We start from the raw sequence: 23,175 nt of genomic DNA, 5'->3' as shown, positions 1-23,175 counted from the left end.
ACAAAGCGTAAGGACTTGAGTTCAAGTGTCAGGTCCTCACTGCAGGGGGAAAGCTTTGTGAGTGGTGAAGCAGGGCTGCAGGTCGGTCTCTCTCTCTCTCATCTCTATTTCCTCCTTCCCTTTCAGTTTCTGGGCTTGTCTCTATCCAATGAATAACTAAAGATTTTTTTTTTTATAAATTTAGAAATATAGATATAAAGGAGATTAATGCTCATTCAAAAAGATCTGTGTATGCCTATGTTCATAGCCGCACAATTTGTAATAGTCAAAACCTGGAAGCAACCCAGGTGCCCAACAACATTTAATGGCTGAGAAAGTTGTAGTCTATAAACACAACAGAGTGCTACCCATCTGTTAAGAATGATGAATTCTTCACCTCATCTTGGATGGATCTTGAAGTTATCATGTTAAAGGAGATAAGCCAGAAAGAGAAGGATGAATATGGGATGATCTCACTTATGGACAGAAGTTGAGAAGTAAGAACAACAAGGAGAAACACAAAGCAGAACTTGAACTGGGTTGAGTGTAATGCAGCAAAGCAAAGAACTCTGGTGGTGGGTGTGAGCTCTTCTTAATGCTGACAAACTTGTAAGCTTGGGATATCACAGATCACAGGTTCGACCCCTGATTCTGTCTTATGCCAGAGCTGAATGTTGCTCTGATGTCTCTCACTCCTCACTTGTCCTTGTAGATGTAAACAAGTAATTTTTAAAATTTATTTTATTTATTTATTCCTTTTTGTTGCCCTTGTTGTTTATCATTGTTGTAGATATTAATGTGGTTGTCATTGCTGTCGTTGTTGTTGGATAGGAAAGAGAGAAATGGAGAGAGGAAGGGAAGACAGAGAGCGGAGAGAAAGATAGTGCTTTGCCACTGGTGAAGCAACTCCCCTGCAGACAGGGAGCCAGGGGCTCCAACCAGGATCCTTATGCCGGTCCTTGTGTTTTGAGCCATGTACACTTAACCTGCTGCGCTACCGCCCGACTTCCATACAAATAATTTTTTAAGTATTTATTGTGGTGTTCTCTGTTTTGCCCTTACCAATTTTCCACTTTTTACTCACATTAATCTCACTAGGACTTAATAGTTTGTGTTCTAGCTAGTGAGATCATTTGTTCTATAAATAATGTTACCATTTGGGAAAGTCATTTTGTTTTGGGTAGTGTAGCTCAATTATGAGTGAATATCTAGTTACCTCTCTTCTTTGCTTAATCCTTTTAAAATATTTATTCCTTTAGGATATATACAGAGATAAATTGAGATAGAAGGGGAAGTTAGAAAGGGAGAGAGACACCTGCAGCACTGTTTCACAACTTGTAAAGCTTCCTCATCCCCACAGGTAGGGGCCAAGGACCTGCATCTCCTCTATAAGAATTCCTAATGCACTTATATATGTTTGCAATCAATTTAAATTTTTGATTTCCAGGTAATGAACTGAAAAAAATTCTTTATTATCCAACATTTTTAACAGTGGCATTTTTTTTTTCCTTTTAAAGACAAAAGATCCAGAACTTCATCTTTTCCTCAATGATTACAGCTCAGTCTTCACTGTCACACAGACAGGTATCACTCGCTACCTCATCTTACTTCAGCCAGTGGACAGGGAAGAACAAGAAACTTACACCTTTTCGGTAAAGAGATTTCATGTATAAATACATATGTATGCATGCATGGAGCTAGAGGAATGCTTACTTGTACTTGAAAACTCACTGGCAGAGAAAATTCAGTTTATATAAGTAATATCACAGGTGATACCCATAATAAAATGTATCTTCATGTTCCTCCTCTTTCTGTTTGAGTTTGTATAGTTGTTAGCATTTGTTTTAACAAAACAGTGTCTTGTAATTGAAATGGAAATTTCCTTTCTGCCACTCATGATTGATGGGATGATTTTGAAATATTGTAAAGTAGAATCCATGAAGGATTATTTCAAAATTGCTGAACTACATTTCATATATACGTTAGAGGAAAAAGAGCTGTCAGATAGAAATTAGGAAATTAAAATACTTACATAGGACTTTCTTTCTTTCTTTTTTTCTGGAGGGCTATAAGCAATAAAACCCTTTGAACCAGGGCTTCCAGAAAGTCTAATATTATGCAGAGTAGAATTCCTGAGTCACACAAAATGATGGTAGTGTCATAGTACTGAATAGTCGAGCTCTTAAAAAAATCTATCACAATAATTTGATCTCACGTTTAACCAATACCACTGAGCTTTATAAAAGTTTCCATTATATGAATTACTAGAAAATTCTTGTGTATAACTAAGATTCTTACTTTCTTGACTGGGAAAATACATTAACTATAAGAGAAACTACAGGTATAGGCTATGAGCCTAGTGCTTTTTGAAAGATCAAATACTAATTCTTATGAATCCGTGATGCTGTTGGCCTGGTTCAACACACTAAAATATTTTATAGACTTTCTTAGTCGAAAGATATTGGAAGTGTATACATTCACAATAAATCAAACCTTCTCCCTTGCTTTTTAGCAGTAAATACTTTGATTTTGCTTATCAATATGGTTTATTTGTCTCCTTTCCTTCTCCAAAATTCAGCAAACGTTTAACACTGTAAAATACATAAAGGGGAAATGTCCATCTCCACAGTTAATTCTCCACTGCTTCAACCTGTGGGACTCCTGCATTTTAAATGCATTTGTTTTTACCCCGAAGATAACAGCTTTCGATGGAGTTCAAGAAAGTGAACCAGTCATCGTCAACATTCGAGTGATAGACGCGAATGATAACACTCCAACCTTCCCTGAAATCTCCTACAATGTCTATGTGTACACTGACATGGACCCTGGGGACAGTGTCATACAGGTAACTACACACAGGTGGCTGCATTAGAAGTTCTTATTTCTGTGGGCCTCATACAACTCACTGGCTAAGAAGTGTCTTAAGAAATGCAATCAAATTTCATCTTTTTAGTATAAAATGAATTTAGACTAGCCCTCGGCTCCCCACCTGCAGGGGAGTCGCTTCACAGGTGGTGAAGCAGGTCTGCAGGTATCTATATCTTTTTTTAAAATTTTTTAAAATTTTTATTTGTAATATGGAAATACTGACAAAACAAGACCATAGGATAAAAGGGGTACAATTCCACACAATCTCACCACCAGAACTACTTATCCATTTCCTCCCCTGGTAGCTTCTCTATTCTTTAACCCTCTGGGAGTATGGACCCAAGGTCATTGTGGGTTGCAGAAAGTGGAAGTCTGGCTTCTGTAATTGCTTCCCCGCTGAACATGGACATTGGCAGGTGGATCCATACTCCCAGCCTCTCTCTCTCTTTCCCTAGTGGGGCAATTCTCTGGGGAAGCAGGGTTCCAGGACACATTGTTGGGGTCGCCTATGCAGGGAAATCTGGTTGGCATCATGGTAGCATCTGAAACCTGGTGGCTGAAAAAAAGATAGAGATATTTTTAATTTTTATATTTATTTGTCAGGACAAAGGGAAATGGATAGGATATATATACTGAGGAGAGAGATGTGAAGGAGGAGATAGACTGAAAGGGAAGAGAGCAAGAAAGACACCTGAGGTACTGCTTCATCATTAGTGTAGCTTCCACTATGCAGGTGGGGAATTGGGGCTTAAGGTTGGGTCATTGTATCATGAGTACTCAGCCAGGGAATTGGGGCTTAAGGTTGGGTCATTGTATCATGAGTACTCAGCCAGGGAATTGGGGCTTAAGGTTGGGTCATGTATCATGAGTACTCAGCCAGGGGCTTAAGGTTGGGTCATTGTATTATGAGTACTCAGCCAGGGAATTGGGGCTTAAGGTTGGGTCATGTATCATGAGTACTCAGCCAGGGGCTTAAGGTTGGGTCATTGTATCATGAGTACTCAGCCAGGGAATTGGTGCTTAAGGTTGGGTCATGTATCATGAGTACTCAGCCAGGGGCTTAAGGTTGGGTCATTATATTATGAGTACTCAGCCAGGGAATTGGGGCTTAAGGTTGGGTCATGTATCATGAGTACTCAGCCAGGTGTGCCAGCAGATGATTATTTATTATTAGGGTGAAAATGTTATAATGCTAATTTCTTTCTTTGCAGAAATTTAATCAATATCTATATAAAGCAGACATGGTCAGGATAAAAATATATTGATTCTCTCATTGTAATTTTTTATAGTTTGTTTTTACAATCTTAGAGAAATGTATTGTAGAATAACATTTAGCTTAAATTTATTTATTTCAGTTTAGTTTCCTTTTCTCCTGGAAATTTCTTTCTCTCCCCTTCTCTGTCTTCCCCTCCTCTCTCCATTTCTCTCTGTCCTATATAACAAGGACAACATCAATAACAACAATAATAACTGCAACAATAATAAAAAACCACAAGGGCAAAAAAGGACAAATAAATAAATATAATGAAAATAATAAAATAAATTTAGACTTAAAAGTCCATGTTTTCTTTCAAAGAGAACTATTTGTATGGGTCCTGGCCTTCACGTATCAGTTCATAATGCAATTTATTTATGTATGTATTGCCAGAGTTATTGTTGAAACATAGTGTCCCTGTGAATCCACTAATTCCAGTGACCTTTGTACTTTTTCTTTTTTGCCTCAGAGAAAACTTGAGTGGGTAGGGAGAAATAAAAAGAGAGAGAGAAAGAGAGACATATGTAGCACTGCTTCACCACTTGTGAAGTTCCCCACTACAACTGAGGACCTGCAGCTTGAACCCAGATCCTTGTGCATCTTAACATATGTGTTGTATGGGATGTACCCCCACAAATGCATTATTGATTATCAGACGGAATAGATATATAATTTGCCTTTCATCAGTTTGGAATATTCATTTGATTTATAGAATAGAGAAAATTGTGTGATGTTTACCAGTAAGTTAGAATTAAAAAATGGCATATACTGTTTTCAGGACCTAGAATTTTACATGTAATCATTACGTATTTTTGTTTTTGTTTTTGCCACCAGAATTATTACTGGGGCTTGGTCCCAGCACTGTGAATACACTGTTCCTTGTGACCAATTTTTCCTTTTATTTCTCTATTTTATTTGATGGGATAGAGACAAACTGACAATGGAGGGGGAAATAAAGAGTGAGAGAGAAAGTCTCTTGAAGACCTGCTTCCAGGCTTATGAAACTCCCCCCCTTGCAGATGGAGTGGGGGCCATGAACCTGTGTCCTTGTGAATGGTGTTGTACAGGCTCAACTATGTATGCAATTTCTTGGCCCCAACTTTATGAAGTTATTTTAATTAGCCATGACCAGATTTATTTTTGACTACTTGGTTTATCATTGGCAAATAACAATAAATACAATATAAAAACACTAAATGGGTAAAATCCATTTAAATAAAGCCTTATTAACTAGAAATAATTAGCCATTTGCTTTATAGATGATCTTGAAAAGCTTACATAGTACATGCATTTTTTTTTTTTTTTTCACCGAAAGGAGACTCTGTCTCTTGCATGTTTCTGGCAGACTCTGTTCATTTCTTAGAGACAGGGGCCGTAGGAAGAGAGAGAAAGAGAAAGAGAAGGAGATCTATCACAACACTGCTCTGCCCCAAGTGGGTTTCTACCCATGAGGATCTCTTTTGTGGTACTAGGGGCTCAAACCTGTCTGCTTCTTTCTGAGCAAGCTCTCTCCAGGCCCCTGCCTTGAACTTTAATTAACGCAGTGCCAAAGACTAGAAATATAGTTTAAATTTTCAGGTGTGTTTTAATTCATTGAGGAGTTAGTGGTTTATTATGGGAGTCTGCAGAACACTCACCCCCCACCCCCATGCCGGTCCTTCCCACCATCACACACTAGGACCCAGAGACCTCTACACTCCCTCAAATCCCCACAGACTCCTGATCGAACACATAACACCCAGTCTGAGTTTCACTTTGTATTTTCCCTTTCTGTCCTAAAGTTATTTTGAACTATTATAGAAATGGGGTCATTCTTTTTCATGGTGACAAATACAAATTTCCATTAATAAATAGACACTGGTTACCTAAACAAAATGAAGCAATTTCGGTAAGGAACTTTAAGAGAGGGACCGTTCCTTAAGAAAAAGATACAGGGAGTCAGCCGGTAGTGCAACGGGTTAAGCGCAGGTGGCGCAAAGCACAAGGACTGTCATAAGTATCCAATTGGAGACCCAATTCCCCACCTGCAGGGGAGTCGCTTCACAGGTGGTGAAGCAGGTTTGCAGGTGTCTGCCTTTCTCTCACCCTCTCTGTCTTCCCCTCCTCTCTCTGTCCTATCCAACAACGACAACAATAATAACTACAACAGGAACAACAAAAGGGAATAAATATTTAAAAAAAAAACTTAAAACAAAGAAAAAGATAGAAATGGAAAATATTGATCTCTAAATTGATTTAGATTTCATCATTAGCAGTATTTATTATGTATAAATCAATTCTAAAATATATCAAAGTACTTTTTTCTATATCGTACATTCTAAATGTAAGTTACAAAGATGCAAGTGTTTTTAACTGTTTTTTTTTTTTTTTTAGTGATTGAACAGTAATTTACAAAGCTATAAGTTTTCAAATTTATGGTGTGTGTGTGTGTGTGTGTGTAACATACCAGAAATAATATGGAATAATACTTTTTCAGAGGATTCATTATTGTCTGCCTTGTATAATATAACTACAAATTAGAGTTATAACTAATTCAATGCTTTCTCTAGTTTAGTTCTTGTATTCAAGTATACTTTTTCTTATGGTTTGTTAAATTTGTAGTGAGCTGAGACTTTTCATTTAATCTTTACTTATTGGATAGAGACAGCCAGAAATCAAGAGGAAAGGGGATTATAGAATGGGTGAGAGACAGAGATACAATTGTAGCCCTGCTTCACTGCTCAAGAATCTTTTCCCCTGCAGGTGGGGACCAAGGTCTTGAACCTGGGTCCTTGTGCACTGTAACATGGGCAGTCAACCAGGGGCACCACCACCCAGCTCCTACATGTTAGTTTTTAATCTGTCTCTAGTCAATCCAGGGACCCAAGAGTTAGATTTTTTTTTTACTGAGACATTCTTTCAAAGGGAGCAAATTATTGTTTATACAGATAAAGAAATGACAATTATTATCATGTTCTTATTTAATTAGACTGACTCTCATCTTTTTAATGACTTAATTGGAAATAAAGGAAAGTTTATACAGGAAAACAGTCAGTGGGGAACTTGAAAATGTAACTAAGAAAACGACAGTAATTATGTACTCGCGTAATATCTCAAAAAGGTTTGCCTCTGGATTAAAAAGTTTATTTCTGGCATCCGTGGTCGACAAAAGTTAATTTCCCTTATGTGTCTCTTTATAGTGCAGGTTTTGCTTTGCTTTTAAAGAATCTTATTTTCTTTATTTCCCTGAATTCTGTAGATTATAAATATGTGTGTGTGTGTATATATGCCTGCAATTAAAAATATTGAACTGTTACAAAGTGAAGCTTAATAATTAATAGATTTGGTATTATTTCTGGTGTGTGGTCAAAAAGGGGCGTACCTTCAAAACAGCTTCCAAGAGGCTATAATAACAGGAAATGGTTTTCCCATTTGAGAGAAAAATTATTAATTTTTAATTTATTTGATAGGCAGAGAGAAATTAGGAGGGAAAGGAGAGAGAGAAAAAGAGGGGGGGAGAATAGAGAGACAGAGAAACAGAAGCAGCACAGGTTCACCGTTCATGGTATTTTCCTCACTGCAGATGGGGGTTGGGGGTCTTAACTGAGGTCCTTGTGAATATAAACATGTGCACTTAACCACGTATGCCACCACCTGGCCCTGGAAAACCTCACAATATAAAGAACTGTGATCTGCAAATATCTTTGTAAGGTTGTAAATTAACTTCTTAGGCTTCAAATACCTAGAGTCCCCCCAGTAACCCCATTTCTCCTCATCAACCTAAAAAGAGATATATTGGTTTACTTTTTGGTTTGTAGTATAGTATTTTAAAAAAGTGTCAACAAATTAGAAGGTACACTGTCCTGGAATAAGAAACACTGTCCTGGAAGGAGAACCTTGACCTTTAGAATGTGTCCTGGAACCCCACTTCCCCAGAGACCCACCCTACTAGGGAAAGAGAGAGGCAGACTGGGAGTATGGATCAACCAGTCAATGCCCATGTTCAGTGGGGAAGCAATTACAGAAGCCAGACCTTCCACCTTCTGCATCCCACAACGATCCAGGGTCCATACTCCCAGAGGGATAGAGAATGGGAAAGCTATCAGGGGATGGGATGGGACATGGAGATCGGGTGGTGGGAATTGTGTGGAGTGGTACCCCTCCTATCCTACAGTTTTGTTAATGTCTCCTTTCTTAAATAAATAAAAAGAGAATTTAAGTATTATAATCAGATCATTTATTTAATTAAAAAAATATTGTTACCACCATTATTATCATTATCACTATTATTATTGTTATTATTTTGCTGACTCTTGCTAGGATTGTGTGCCTGCAGAATTTCCTCACTGTTTGTGTTACCCTTTTTAATTTTTTGGTAGTAGTGAAAGATAAAGAAATAGAGAGGGAGAGACACTTGTAGCACTGAACCAAGGGCTTGAACCAGTTCTTACACACGGTGATGATGTGTGCATATTTCTAGGTGAGTCCCCACCTGACAGTTTCATTGTTGTGATATTTTTCCTGGCTTGATGTGTTTAACTGTTTAGAGTCTATTACTATTCTCAGGTAGCTACCTTTCCCTTTAAAGAGCAGAGAGTTTGGTCATAAGGAAGTGGTTAACTCACATCCTTATATAAATCTTCCAGTTATAAACTACTTTCACAATTATTATTTCTTTGATTATTATGACAAGAGACACAGTGATTCTAATGGCTAAAGATAATGATTCCATGGTCCAGTGGCTCTCAAGAGCATACTATCTTAAAAGAGTGTCTTCATGTCTCATAATTATAACTACAATGTAATCAGATTGTTGATACATTTTATCTTTAGGAGGAAATTATTGGCATGAGCATTATTACTTCCCCAGTCAAGACTACATATTTTATATTGCCAGAATGATTACTTGTCAGGGTATTAATAGAATTTTGCAGATTGAAATCAATGGATATCTTGCTTTATTATATTAAAGTTTTCTTAAAAATCACTTGTTTTAAGGATAGAGATTTTGATATACAATGTAATGTTTTGGAGATATAAGTCTTATGTATCTATAGTTATTCTACAGTTCATACTTTGTAGATCTTCTCCCTAAATAGTTGCAATTTTCCTAAATCAATATTTTTTAAATTTTAACTGAAGATTAGATATCTTTCAAAGAAACTACTAAAAATATGAATGGATTTTACCCATTCAATATTTTATGTAAATAGTCTGCTGGTTCATTGTAGAATCACTTGGAGAGACCTTTAACATAGCAGGTAGATCTCTAATATAGACACAATTTTGATAAGCTCTGCCTTAAATCATATAGATGATAGAGATAGAGACAGATAAATATAGATAGATGATATATTAGATATAGATACAAATACAGATACAGATATAGATATAGATGATATAGATATAAATTAGATACAGATACAGACACAGATATAGATATAGGAGAGGTAGAGGTATAGAGATAGAGATGATATAGATATAGAGATAGATATAGATGATAGAGATAGAGAGAGATAGAGAGATAGAGATAGATATACCATAACTGTACCACTGGGCATTGGTGCCAGCACTGAACCCACCACTCCTAGTAACCATAACCTTTTTCTCCTCCTCCTCCTCCTCCTCCCTCTCCTCCTCCTCCTCCTCCTCCTCTCCCTCCTCCTTCCTTTATATTTTATTTTATATGACAGACAGAAATTAAGAGTGGAGATCAGAGAAGGAGTAATAGAGATAGAGTGGGAGAGAGAAAGTTATGCATCTGCAAACCTTCTTCACTGCCCTGAAGCATCCCCCTACAGGTGGGTATCGGGATTTGAACCAGGTCCTTGTGCACGGTTCTGTGTGTGCTCAATCAAGAGTACTACCACCACTTATACCGCAGAGAAATATGAATTCATTTCAGTGGAGTCCCATGTGTAGTACAATAACTTAATTTTCCTAAGCTTTTCCTTGTTTTTTAATTTTTTAAAAAAATTTTATTTATTAAAAAGGAAACATTGACAAAACCATAGGATACAAGGGGGACAAATCCACACAGTTCCCACCACCAGACCTCCATATACCATCCCTTCCACTGATAGCTTTCCTATTCTTTCACCCTCTGGGAGTATGGACACAAGATCATTGTGGGATGTGGATGGTGGAAGGTCTGGCTTCTGTAATTGCTTCCCCGCTGAACATGGGTGTTGAAAGGTTGATCCATACTCCTAGCCTGTGTCTCTGTTTCCCTCATGGGGAAGGGCTGTTGGGAAGCAGAGCTCTAAGTCACATTGGTGGGGTTGTCTGTCCACAGAAGTCTGGTCACATCCTGCTAGCATCTGGAACCTGGTGGCTGAAAAGAAAGTTTATATACAAAACCAAGCAAATTGTTTAAAATCATGGACCTAAAGACTGGAATAATGCAGATGAAGTGTTGGGGGGGTCCTCCATTTTGTAGACAGCTAGTAGGCATATTTTAGTTATATATCAAAGGGCCTGTAGCTATACTAGTGTTTTTTAATTTTGATTTATAAAAAGGAAACACTGATAAAAACCATAAGATAAGAGGGGTACAACTCCACACAATTCCCACCACCAGAACTCCGTATCCCATCCCTTCCCCTGATAGCTTTCCTATTCTTTATCCCTCTGGGAGCATGGACCCAGGGTCATTGTGGGATGCAGAAGGTGGAAGGTCTGGCTTCTGTACTTGCTTCCCCGCTGAACATGGGTGTTGGCAGTTGTATCCATACTCCCAGCCTGCCTCTCTCTCTTTTCCTAGTGGGGCAGAGCTCTGGGGAAGGAAGGCTTTTCCTTTTTTTCTTGGTCTTCAATATTGATTTTTTTCTCCCTCAGGTCTTTTTTACAGGTCATCACTTCTAAACCCCATATTTCCCATAATCTTCACTGTGGCACACTACTTATGCTATTTTGTTTTCAGTTTTGTTTGTTTGCTATGTAACCTATCCTTCCTTATTGATCCTTTCCTTTGACTTAGAATCAATAGTCTCTACTATCCTTGGGCAAAACTTCTTTGAGATAAAATCTATGCTTCTGTCCTACTCTCACAATTCAACTCCTTGCAGTTTTTTGTTTTTCTTTCAAATCTGTTGTTCTAGGTCCTAATGGAAATTCAGGTACTTTGAACTGTTTCACAAACCTAGATACATAAATAAGTTGTTTTATTTTATAATTTACACATCATCATTGAATATAACTTTCACTTATATCACATTACCAAAAGCATAAAGCTAATGGTTGTATCTCTAAATATCTAATTCAAAAACATTTCTCAGTTTTCTACACCTATGTGAAACTTTCAACTTTACGTTTTAGTAGAAAACTTTCCTGATTTTCCATCTACATTTCTGGTGACGGATATACTGTGCTCTGGACTTCTTTATTGCCATTTATTCATTTTTTTTCCTTATTCAACAAGATGTAGTTTCCTATGTGAACAATTTCATATAACTATTCCCAGGTTCACTGTTTATTTAGATAGTGAGAGAGGAAGAGATATTGGGGATTGGAACTTTCCCTGGCTCTGTGGTTCTCCCCCACCCATGGTGTTTCTGCTTGAATCTGGCTCATGTCAGACACAATTCCTCCTCCGGAGAGTGAAGAGTTCCGAGCTGTCTGGATGACCTTTATTCTTCACTCTTTAAAGACTAACATTGTCCAAAAATCAATATGGTGTTTGTTCTCTTCCCTTTATGGTCTATCAAGTTTTCAATCATCTCTTCTACATTTTATTGTGTCTCCTTTCTCAGTTAAATGAACTGAGGACCAAGGTAGCACTACTGGTTCTGTTTAATATAACAATATGGAATTTTGGCAAGCATTTCAAATTGAATACATCCTATGATGAATGAACTAATTGTTTTTATTGCCTTATTTTTTTCATTATCTTTATTTATTTATTGGGTAGAAACAGAAAGATAGGAGGGGAGGGGGTAATAGAGAAGGAGAAAGAGAGACACCTATAACACTGTTTCACCACTTGCAAAACTTTCTCACTGCAAGTGGTGACCAGGGACTCAAGCCTGGGTCCTTGTGCATTGTAGAATGTGCATGTACATTCAAGGACCCTATTAACACACAGATTATACTATCTTCAGGCTAGCAATCCTAAAGTCACGCTAAGTTTCCCCACCTTTTACTGGAATCAAGAAAATTATCTATTTCCTGAAATTTCATTTTTACTAAATATATAGTTTGTTATTGATTCCTTTTGCATGTTTCTACACTGCTATCAGTTAGGCTGCTAAGTTATATTCTGATCACTTTGCAGATTCCCTAGCATACTGCTACAGATTATTGTTCTTAAATGTAAATCTAAATAGGTCTTCTTTCTACTAGAATGTCCACCCAAGGAAGGATCTAATAATCTCTATGCATAGAGTGAGTAATATCTATGTAAAACTACAAATACATTTGTGTCATCAGAGAAATCTTTCCATGTAATGGACTTTTGGGTTATATAGAAGTCTTTGGATTATTTTTTTAATTTTTATTACTATTATTTATTTATTTATTGGATAGAGATAGCCAGGAATCAATAGGGAATGGGGATATAGAGGAAGTGAGAGATAGATACCTGCAGCCCTAATTCACCACTTGTGAAGCTTTCTCCATGCAGGTGGATACTGGGGACTTGAACCTGGTCCTCTCACATTTTAACATGTGCACTCAACCAGGTGCACCACCACCCAGCCCCAGAAATCTTTGTTTTTTTCACTTGTAATATATAGTCTTACCATTCTATACCTATCATTATCTTTATCAGCTTTACATTTTGATCTGTATTTTAATTTTCTTCATATTTTACTACACACTTTAAATGTTGTTTATTTAGTAATGATCATTTTCATAGCAGGGCAGAATTAATAGGACTTTTAACACAAGAATTGTTTTTTATTGCCTTGATTTTTTTGATTATCTTTATCTATTTATTGGATAGAGACAGAAATTGGGAGGGAAGGGGGTAATAGAGAAGGAGAAAGAGAGACAGTTACAACACTCCTTCACCATTTGCAAAACTTTCTCCCTGCAAGTGGGGACCAGGGAGTAGAACCTGGGTCCCCACTTGTCATGTGTATTAGTTAACTGTAAAGGACACAAGGATTAAGTATAAAATTCAATCTTAAAAATTATTTTTATATTTTTCAAGATCACAACAAATTTAGGAGAAACCTCATTAGAATTGCAACACCACATAACAATTTATTTTATATACAATATTTACATTATTCTCTGCCTTAAGAGTGTATGTCTACACATGAATATGTTTGATATGATGATTATATTTGAAGAGTCATATTTGTTTAAATAAGATGTTGAAAGATGGGAGTCGGGCGGTGGTGCAGTGGGTTAAGTGCACGTGGTGCAAAGCGCAGGGACCGGCGTAAGGATCCTGGTTCGAGCCCCCGGCTCCCCACTTGCAGGGGAGTCGCTTCACGGGCGGTGAAGCAGGTCTGCAGGTGTCTATCTTTCTCTCCCCTTCTCTGTCTTCCCCTCCTCTCTCCATTTCTCTCTGTCCTATCCAACAGCAAAGCAACGTCAGCAACGACAATAATAACCGCAACGAGGCTGCAACAACTAGGGCAATGAAAAAGGGGGAAAAATGGCCTCCAGGAGCGGTGGATTCATGGTGCAGGCACCGAGCCCAGCAATAACCCTGGAGGAAAAAAAAGAAAAAAGATGTTGAAAGATGTTGTTTAATATTTCAACAAATGTCAGATAAAGATTTTTATCCCTATATATCCAGTTTACACTCTATGTCTCAAAACATTTTATTGTACCTTGCATTAGGGTTTTCATATCTGTCTACCCTACTGAACTGAAAAATTCCTTTAGGATAGCAGCTCTTAATAATCTCTAACTACCATGTGGTCTACAAAATAACTTATGCAGAGTGGGAACTCACACAATAGCCATTGGATTTAGCTATCTCAGTCAATGTGCTCTTAAACAACTTAGAAAAAGGTTCTTCCTAAAATACTCTCTATTTGAATTCTCTCTTTCATATACAGTGCTGTGTCTCATAACACTTTCTTCAAGGGCTCTTCAGTAGTGCTAGGCCCATCATGTTGGGCCTTAAAGCCAGCCCCCCTGCTCTGTTTACATAATCATTGTTTTGCCTGAAAGATTCCCCACCATGTTATCCCCTCAGGGTGTTGCTAATTCAGTTAAAACCATGGCAACAGTTGTTAAGGACGCTTCCACTTTCCCAGCATGCCTTTTGCCTCTCTCCACCCCCTTTTCTAGCCATTTCCATTTCCGACTTACAACTTCAGTATTTACCCTATAAATCCCTCTGCTGTTCCGGTTTCCCTCTCTTTTTCTTCCATGTCCTGACCCAGAGAAGACCTGGAGAAGCGCTGGTGAGCATGGTGAGAGGCAGCCATTTTGCTAACTAAACCGCTGTGCTCATACCCAACTCTGGGGCGTCCGTGTGAATAAAGATTTGCATTCCCGCTCCGCCATGAGTTCCTGGTCTCTTCTCTCTCCCATCAGGCTGTCTCTTGTGGTTCTTAATCTAAATATATAAATAACACTTCAAATTGGAAACATTGCTGATATATTTATCATAATTACACTATACCATAGATTTTTGTTATTAGAATGTTAGAACTGGAAATTATTTAGAACATTTTTCTTGCTCATAACTTAATGTTAAGAAAATAATTGGTTAAGCTCATGTGGTTCAAAGCACAAGGACCAGCGTAAGGATCCCAGTTCAAGCCCCCGGCTCCCCACCTGCAGCAGAGTCACTTCACAAGTGGTGGGTCTGCAAGTGTCTGTCTTTATCTCACCCTCTTTGTCTTCCCCTCCTGTCTCCATTTCTCTCTGTCCTATCCAACAATGATGACATCAATAACAACAACAACAATAATAATTACAACAACAATAAAAAAATAAGGGCGACAAAAGGGAAAATAAATAAATAAATAAATAAATATTTTTAAAAATTCGGATTCACACAATTCAAAACACCTGGCTCACAAATGCAAAGTTCATCAGTGAAAAAGTTACACTGGTTCTAATTTAGAAATAATATAAGATTGAAATGTACAGGTTGTATCCTGCCTTATTGATTTGCCCTGCATGTCTTTGGACCAATAACTCAATTTTGTATACCTCACTTTCCTTACTTTTATAATGATTATTTATAATAATACCATCATCATAAGAAATGCAAATAGGAGGGAGTCGGGCTGTAGCACAGCGGGTTAAGCGCAGATGGCGCAAAGCACAAGGACCAGCATGAGGATCCCAGTTCGAACCCTGGCTCCCCACCTGCAGGAGAGTCGCTTCACAGGAGATGAGCAGGTCTGCAGGTGTCTATCTTTCTCTCCTCCTCTCTGTCTTCCCCTCCTCTCTCCATTTCTCTCTGTCCTATCCAACAATGACAACAACAATAATAACTACAACAATAAAACAACAAGGGTAACAAAAGGGAATAAATAAATAAAATTAAATTAAAAAAAAGAAATGCAAATAGGAAATTAGTTCCATACACTGACATGCCTTGTAATTATAAGGCTTAAATAGTTCATTATATTAACATTTTATTGAAACAATCTTATGACTTATACAAATATTTATGATTACTGTTTTATAATGGACTTTCTGTGTATAAATTCCCATATGTCATGTGTATTAGTAGACTTGAAAGGACACAAAAATTAAGTATAAAATTCAATTTTAAAAATTATTTTTATACTTTTCAAGATCATAAGAAATTTAGAAGAAACCTCTGTAGAATTGCAACACCACTTAACAATTGATTTTATATAAAATATTTATATTATTATATGTCTTAAGAGTGTATTAGTCTTCACTGGTATGCTTTTGATATTATAATTACATTTGAGGGTTATATTTGTTTAAATAAGATGTTGACATAGTTTAATATTTCAACATATGTCAGATAAAGATTTTATGAAAGGGGCCGGGTGGTGGCACACCTGGTTGAGAGCACATTTTACAATGTGCAAGGACCCAGGATTGAGTCCCTGGTCCCCACCTGCAGGGGAAAACTTCACGAGCGGTGAAGCAGTACTGCAGGTGTCTCTCTGTCTCTCTTCCTTTCTGTCCTCCCTTCCTTCTTGATTCCTGGCTGTCTCAATCCATTAAATAAATAAAGATAATTAAAAAAAATAAAAATTAAAAAAAATAAAAAAGATTTTATGAAGAAAAACTCTAAAAATATTAACTTACATTTCTTAATACTACTTCAACAATGAGTTAGAATCAAAACATATAAACAAAATCAATATTCTTACTTTATGTCTTCAATTTATGCTGCAAGATTTAATTAAATTTGAAATTTAGTTAAAGCATCTGCACTTTCTTCAGGTAGATAATAGTTCCCACTAAGAAAATATAGCAATGTCTTATATTTAATTGCTTAAGTTGGAAGACAGCTATCCTTAATACATTCTCACTCCTACCTCTCAGTCTATTGCAAAGTCCTACCAATCTTCCCTCATTTGTCTCTTGAATTTATCTACTTGACTATAGGTGCCTAGTCCATGCATTATATCTTTCATTTGTATCTTCTTTTGCGATCTTTTCCATTCAGTAGTCAGTGAGCTATTTTAAATATGAAATCAAATCAGCAACTGCCAAGCTTGATCCCTTCAATGACTTTGCACTGTTACAAATATAATGTCCATATTTAAACTCATGCCTGAGTGGTCTCTTGATTATTCTCCAAATTCATTACTTAAGAATTCTTTAGTCTCATTATAATGCCTGTACTATAACTAGATAAGTCCTATTAATATATTTTTCATCATTTAGATCTCAATTTAATGTCATTTCTGAAAAGTTTTTGACACGTCTTGCTAAATTATTCCCTTTATTATTCCCAGAACTTCCACATTTTCCTTTACAGTACACTTCAAAATTTTAATTATAGTCTCAATTATATTTTGAGGATTAAATCATAAACTCAGAGTAAAAAATTGTGTTTCAGTCTCTCTCATTATTTTACTACTATTGTATACTCAATATTTTGCATAGTATCATCTAGTGGACCCTTCATACATATTTGTTTAATGAAAGATGGTATCAAGGAATGTATACAGATAGCTCAAGTAAGTACTAGTACTATGCAATGCAGTAGATGTGGTAATAAATCACCTTTAGGGAATAGGATAGATAGCATAATGGTTATGCGAAGAGACTCTCATGCCTGTGGCTCCAAAGTCCCAGGTTCAATCCCCTGCACCACCATAAGCCAGAGTTGAGCAGTACTCTGGTTAAAAAAAAAAAAGACACCACTTTTATTCTTTTAATTCAACTTAATGTTTTTCCATAATCAATTTAACTGCAGGTAGATCATAGCACCCCTATAATATAATAATTGCCAAGTTGATTATCTAAATATCTTGTTAATGAAGATAAACAATGTGATGAAAACAGATCATGAGAAATCAGTGATATATGATTTTCAGTGTATCCAGTTTGAATAATTAGCACATTTATCTGGCTTCTTGGGCACCAGGCATAGTGCACCAGGTTAAGCAAACCCAACACCATGACCAAGGACCAGGCTTTGAGCCTACACTCCCCACTGGCAGAGGGGAAGCTTCACGGGTGGTGAAGCAGGTGTACAGCTGTTTCTGTTGCTCTTCCTCTCTGTCTACCCTTCCTCTCTCAATTTCTCTTGGCCCTACCCTATAAGAAATAAGTCTTTAAATCATAGATAGAGGACAAAATATTGAATATTTGACATAATATAATTTCTTTAACATGACCTTTTCCCCACTTGTGTATCATATATATTTCTGTTGACCCTCCAGGCATTTCAGCTTTTTTGGTCAATTTTAAATTTCATTCTGTATAGTAACATAGCTATCTATCATCTTCGGTATGTAAATTTTACTGTCATGGTTCTGAGTTTCATTGAGTTGGCCAGTGATTAACCTCTTGTGACAGAATTCAGTGTGGACCCTTAACATGTCTAAACATTACTAAAGGCTCCACTAAGCAGATCACTAAAGGCCCCTTACATCATTTCAGTGAAGAAGTGAGCATTATAAATTTTATTACACCTCTATGCCACCTATTTTTTTAACATTCTACCTAGTACACCAGTAAATGTACATAAACCTGTTTTAATATCTTATGATTATTCATGGAGAAAGATGTATGATTTTAAGTTGCAGTATGAACCAATTGTTTTCATGAAACAAGATTTTCACTTGAAGAAATGATCAACTATGATGTCCTTGTGTCCTTTAGATTTTGGCATTTGGCATGAATTTACTTGAAAAGGAATATAGCAATGTTGTCCCTTGAGGAAATGATAGTACTTGCCATTAATAAAATATTTCTAGCTTTCTTACAATTTAAAAAAAAATCAGAAAGATGTACTTAGCAGGATGATATTGACATTTCTTCAGTAAATTTTTTTACAACTGATGTACAGTTGTAAACAGTGGGTTCATTTTAATATCATAAAATCAAATGGATCCACACTTGAAAGGCATTCATTCAATCTGTCCACATTTTGCAAGGGACAAATGTATGATGCGATAAAATGATTTGTAAAAAAAAAAAAAAAAAAAAAAAAAAAACATCAAAAATGTGCACAACTTAATTTGGCAGGACCTAAATATTAGCATACCTGTGACTGACAGGCTGTACTTTTTTAAGGTTGTTTCTGTTGCCTGTGCTTTGCAATACTGTTTGATATTTACAGCACCTCCCAAATGAGTGTCTCCTTTAATTTAATTATCATTGAGCTTATGTTCCCTTCTAAAATAATCTATGAAAACGTTAAATAAGACCAACCATAATACCTTCATCCCTGGAGCACAGGCCTCGACACTTTTTTCTGAACTTTGTGCACTGCCATTTATCATTAAAATCCTTTAGCCAATTTAAGTCCCAAGAAGAATGTTAATATTGAATCCATTTTGAGTTAAATTTTAATTAAGCTTTCCCAAGACATTGTGTTAAGTGATTTCCTATAATCAAAAATGATATATTATTTTTTCCTGTGCTTTCCCTGTCCTCTAATTTTCTAATTTTCTCCACACAAAAGAGAATGAGTTTGTCTGGCTTGAATAGTTCTCCATAAATGTGCATCATTCATTATGACTGTTTCTGAAAATAGATTCTTTTTCCTTAGCCTTTAGAACTATGGCTGTCATTTTCATAGAAGTCCCAGAAGCATCTCATGATATTATTTCCCTTCTGGCCATCACATCTGTCTATCCCAAATATCTAATCTCAAACTAAGCTAAATTAATATCAGCTTCTCAAATTTCCTTTGCCTTCTCCTCTCCCCCACATTTGTTTCTGTACTTCTTATTCCTACTGCCATTTCTGTCCATATGATTAAGAGAGATGAGAGGCTGTACCTTTGTGTCAACAACTGTATTGTAGGGGTTGGGAAGATAGCATAATGGTTATGTGGAAAAATCTCATGCCTGAGGATCCAACATTTCAGGTTTGAACCCTAGCAATACCATGAACCAGATTATGCTCTTCTCTCTCTCTCTCTCTCTCTCTCTCTCTCTCTCTCCTAGTGTTTCCCTTTTATGTATCAACTGAAATCTCCTTTGCTTTCTCCCTCCATCAGTTTTGCTATAGCACAGGAAAGTATGTGAAAGTTTGTAAAATACAGAAGACTTCCCACTAGAAAGAATTAACATCATAGAAATGACTATTCTAACCAGAGCCATATAAAAATTTAATATAATTCTCATCAAGGTCTCACCGACTTTTAGAGAATAATAATAATAAAAAAAAAAACTACAAGCATTTATCTGGAACCCAAAAATACCTAGAATTGCCAAAAATAACCTTGAGAGAAAAAAAAAGAACAGAAATGGAGACATCACACACCCAGATCTCAAACTATATTATAGGAACACAGTAATCAAAACTAACTGATACCGGAACACAAACAGAGACACTGACCAGTGGAATAAAATTGAAAACCCAGAAATAAGCCTCCAAATTTATGGAAATCTAATTTTTGACAAGGGGTCCCAAAATATTAAATGCAGAGTGTCTCTTTAACAGATGGTGTTGGGTAAGTTGGGTTAGAACATGTAAAAGAATGAAAGTGACCCACTACATTTCAGCACACACAAAAGTGAACTCCAAGTGGATCAAAAACTGGATGGTAAATCAGATACTATAACATACTTAGAGGGAAATATAGCAGAACTCTTTTTCATCTAATTTTTATGGACATCTTCAGTGATTCAGGTCCAATAGCAAAACAGATAAAAATAAACATAATCCAGTGGATGATTTACAAGCAGTGAAGCAGGACTGCAGGTATCTTTCTCTCTCCCTCTCTGTCTTCCCTCTGCTCTCAGTTTCCCTCTGCCCTATCCAATAAAATGAAAAAAAAAAAAATAAAATAACCACCAGAAGCAGTGGATTTGCAATGCTGGCACCAAGCCCCATGATATCCCTGGAGGCAAAAATTAATTAACTAATTAATTAATTTAATTAAAAGAAAGAAAAGCTTCTGCACAACAAAAGAAAACACCACCCAGAGACTTCATATAAAACTGGATATTAATTTAACATTTTTGTCAGTTATCAGACAAAAGAGTAATAATCAAAATATATAAAGAAAGAGCTCAGAAAACTCTCTCTCTCTCTCTCTCTCTCTCTCTCTCTCTCTCTCACACACACACACACACACACACACACACACAAATCCAAAAGTGAGGAGAGGAGATAAACAGAATATTCACCAAAGAAAAGATCCAAAAGACTAATACACATATGAACAAATGCTCCAAGTCATTGATTATCAGAGAAATGAAAATAAAGACCATGAAATACTCTTTCACCCCTGTGAGAATGTTATACATTAGAAATGATAGTAGAGAGTTGGGCAGTAGTGCAGCAAGTTAAGTGCATGAAGCACAAAGACCAGCATAAGGGTCCCGGTTCGAGCCCCTGGCTCCCTACCTGCAGAGGAGTCGCTTCACAAGCAGGTCTGCAGGTGGCTGTCTTTCACTCCCCCTCTCTGTCTTCCCCTCCTCTCTCCATCTCTCTCTGTCCTATCTAACAATGAGGACATCAATAACAGCAATAATAACTACAACAACAATAAAAAGCAAGGGCAACAAAAGGGAAATTAAATAAATAAACGAAAATAAAAGAAAAAAGAAATGATAGTAATAGTAATACAGAAGAGATGGCAGGGAGCGTTTAGGTGGCAGTACACCTGGTTGAGTGTACACGTTGCAGTGTACAAAGACCAGGGTTCATCTCCACCAACAAAGGGAAATCTTTGAGAGTGGTGAAGCAGTGTGGCAGGTGGCTCTGTCCCTCTCTCCCTTCTCTGTCACTCTCTTCCCTCTTAATCTGGCTGTGTTTACCCAATAAGTAACTAAAGATAGTTAAACAATATAAGAAAGAGATTACGGGGTAAGGGAATCCATTACACTGATGATGGGAATGTGAATTTGTCCAGCCCCTTTGGAGAGCAGTTTGGAGAACTCTCAGAAGGCTAGACCTGGTGATTTCCTTCCTGAATACATCGTATAGATTCCTTCCTGAATCAAGCACACCCATCCAGAGAGATGTGTAGACAGAGATTCATAGCAGCGAAATTTGTAATAGCCAAAACCTGAAAGAAGCCCGGCTGTTCAAACACAAATAAGTGACTAAGAAAGTGATGGTCTACATACACAATGGGATACTACTCAACTATTAAGAATGATGAATTCACTTTCTTCATCTCACATCTTGGATGGAACTTGAAATAATCACGTTAACTGAGATAAACCAGAAACAGAAGAATATGAGATGATCTCACTCACGGACAGAGATTGAGAGATTAGAACAGAAGGGAAAACAAAATGTGGAGCATGGACTGGGTTTGCTGTATCACACCAAAGTCAAGGTCTTGAGGTGGGGGAAGTGGGGAGAAGGAGGGGAAATTTCAGGCCCTAGAGCAAGGTAGTGGATGAGGACTTAGGCTAGGGGGGAGAGTGAGAAAGTTTACACATTTACCAACAAATGCTTACCACTAATCTCCTCAAAAAAAAAAAAAACTGCTGAAATTTATTTTATTCTCTCTCTCTCTCTCTCTCTCTCTCTCTCTCTCTCTCTCTCTCCCTCTCCCTCTCCCTCTCCCTCTCAGTCTTCCTCTCCCTCTCCCTCTCCCTCTCCCTCTCCCTCTCCCTCTCCCTCTCCCTCTCCCTCTCCCTCTCCCTCTCCCTCTCCCTCTCCCTCTCCCTCTCCCTCTCCCTCTCCCTCTCCCTCTCCCTCTCCCTCTCCCTCTCCCTCTCCGTCTTCCCTCTCCCTCTCCGTCTTCCTCTCCCTCTCCCTCTCCCTCTCCGTCTCCCTCTCCCTCTCCCTCTCCCTCTCCCTCTCCCTCTCCCTCTCCCTCTCCCTCTCCCTCTCCCTCTCCCTCTCCGTCTTCCTCTCCCTCTCCCTCTCCCTCTCCCTCTCCCTCTCCCTCTCCCTCTCCCTCTCCCTCTCCCTCTCCCTCTCCCTCTCCCTCTCCCTCTCCCTCTCCCTCTCCCTCTCCCTCTCCCTCTCCCTCTCCCTCTCCCTCTCCCTCTCCCTCTCCGTCTTCCTCTCCCTCTCCCTCTCCCTCTCCCTCTCCCTCTCCCTCTCCCTCTCCCTCTCCCTCTCCCTCTCCCTCTCCCTCTCCCTCTCCCTCTCCCTCTCCCTCTCTCTCTCCCTCTTCCTCTCCCTCTCCCTCTCCATCTTCCTCTCCACCAAGGTTATTTCTGTGGCCCTGTACAGGTACTACAAGTCCATGGTTTCTAGCGACCATTCTTTGTTTCTTTCTTTTCTTTTCTTTTCTTTTTCTTTTTCTTTTTTTTTTTTTTTGACAAGACAGAGAAATTGGGAGGACAGGGGAGAAGAGAAAGAGAGGAGGAGAGAAAGATAGATACTTGCAGACTTGCTTCAGAGCTCCTGAAGCAGACCCCTGCAGCTGGGGAGACAGGGCTCAAACCTGGGTCCTGGCACATAGTGATATGTGCACTTGACCTGCCCACTGCCTAACTTCCTAGTTTTTTCTCTCTTAATTCAATTTACATATATTAAAAAACCAAGGACCCTCACTTATCATATTAAATGTTGCTTTAATTTTTGCCTTAAAATAAATA

General features: G+C 37.7%; 1 protein-coding gene across 1 annotated transcript in view; it reads left to right on the top strand.

Moving 5' to 3' along the window:
* The window catches only part of PCDH15 (protocadherin related 15), a 448,902-nt gene that overhangs the window by 116,439 nt on the left and 309,288 nt on the right, over window positions 1-23,175 (top strand). Inside the window, exons 7-8 of the mRNA XM_060189089.1 lie at window positions 1,497-1,631; window positions 2,675-2,824. Of these exons, the coding sequence (XP_060045072.1) occupies window positions 1,497-1,631; window positions 2,675-2,824 (285 nt within the window). The remainder of the gene's footprint in view (window positions 1-1,496; window positions 1,632-2,674; window positions 2,825-23,175) is intronic.

This window comes from Erinaceus europaeus, chromosome 1 (genome assembly GCF_950295315.1).
Source record: "Erinaceus europaeus chromosome 1, mEriEur2.1, whole genome shotgun sequence".
Taxonomy (NCBI): Eukaryota; Metazoa; Chordata; class Mammalia; order Eulipotyphla; family Erinaceidae; genus Erinaceus; species Erinaceus europaeus.
Note: the sequence above shows the minus strand (reverse complement) of the source record. Positions and strands in the feature narration are given on the sequence as shown.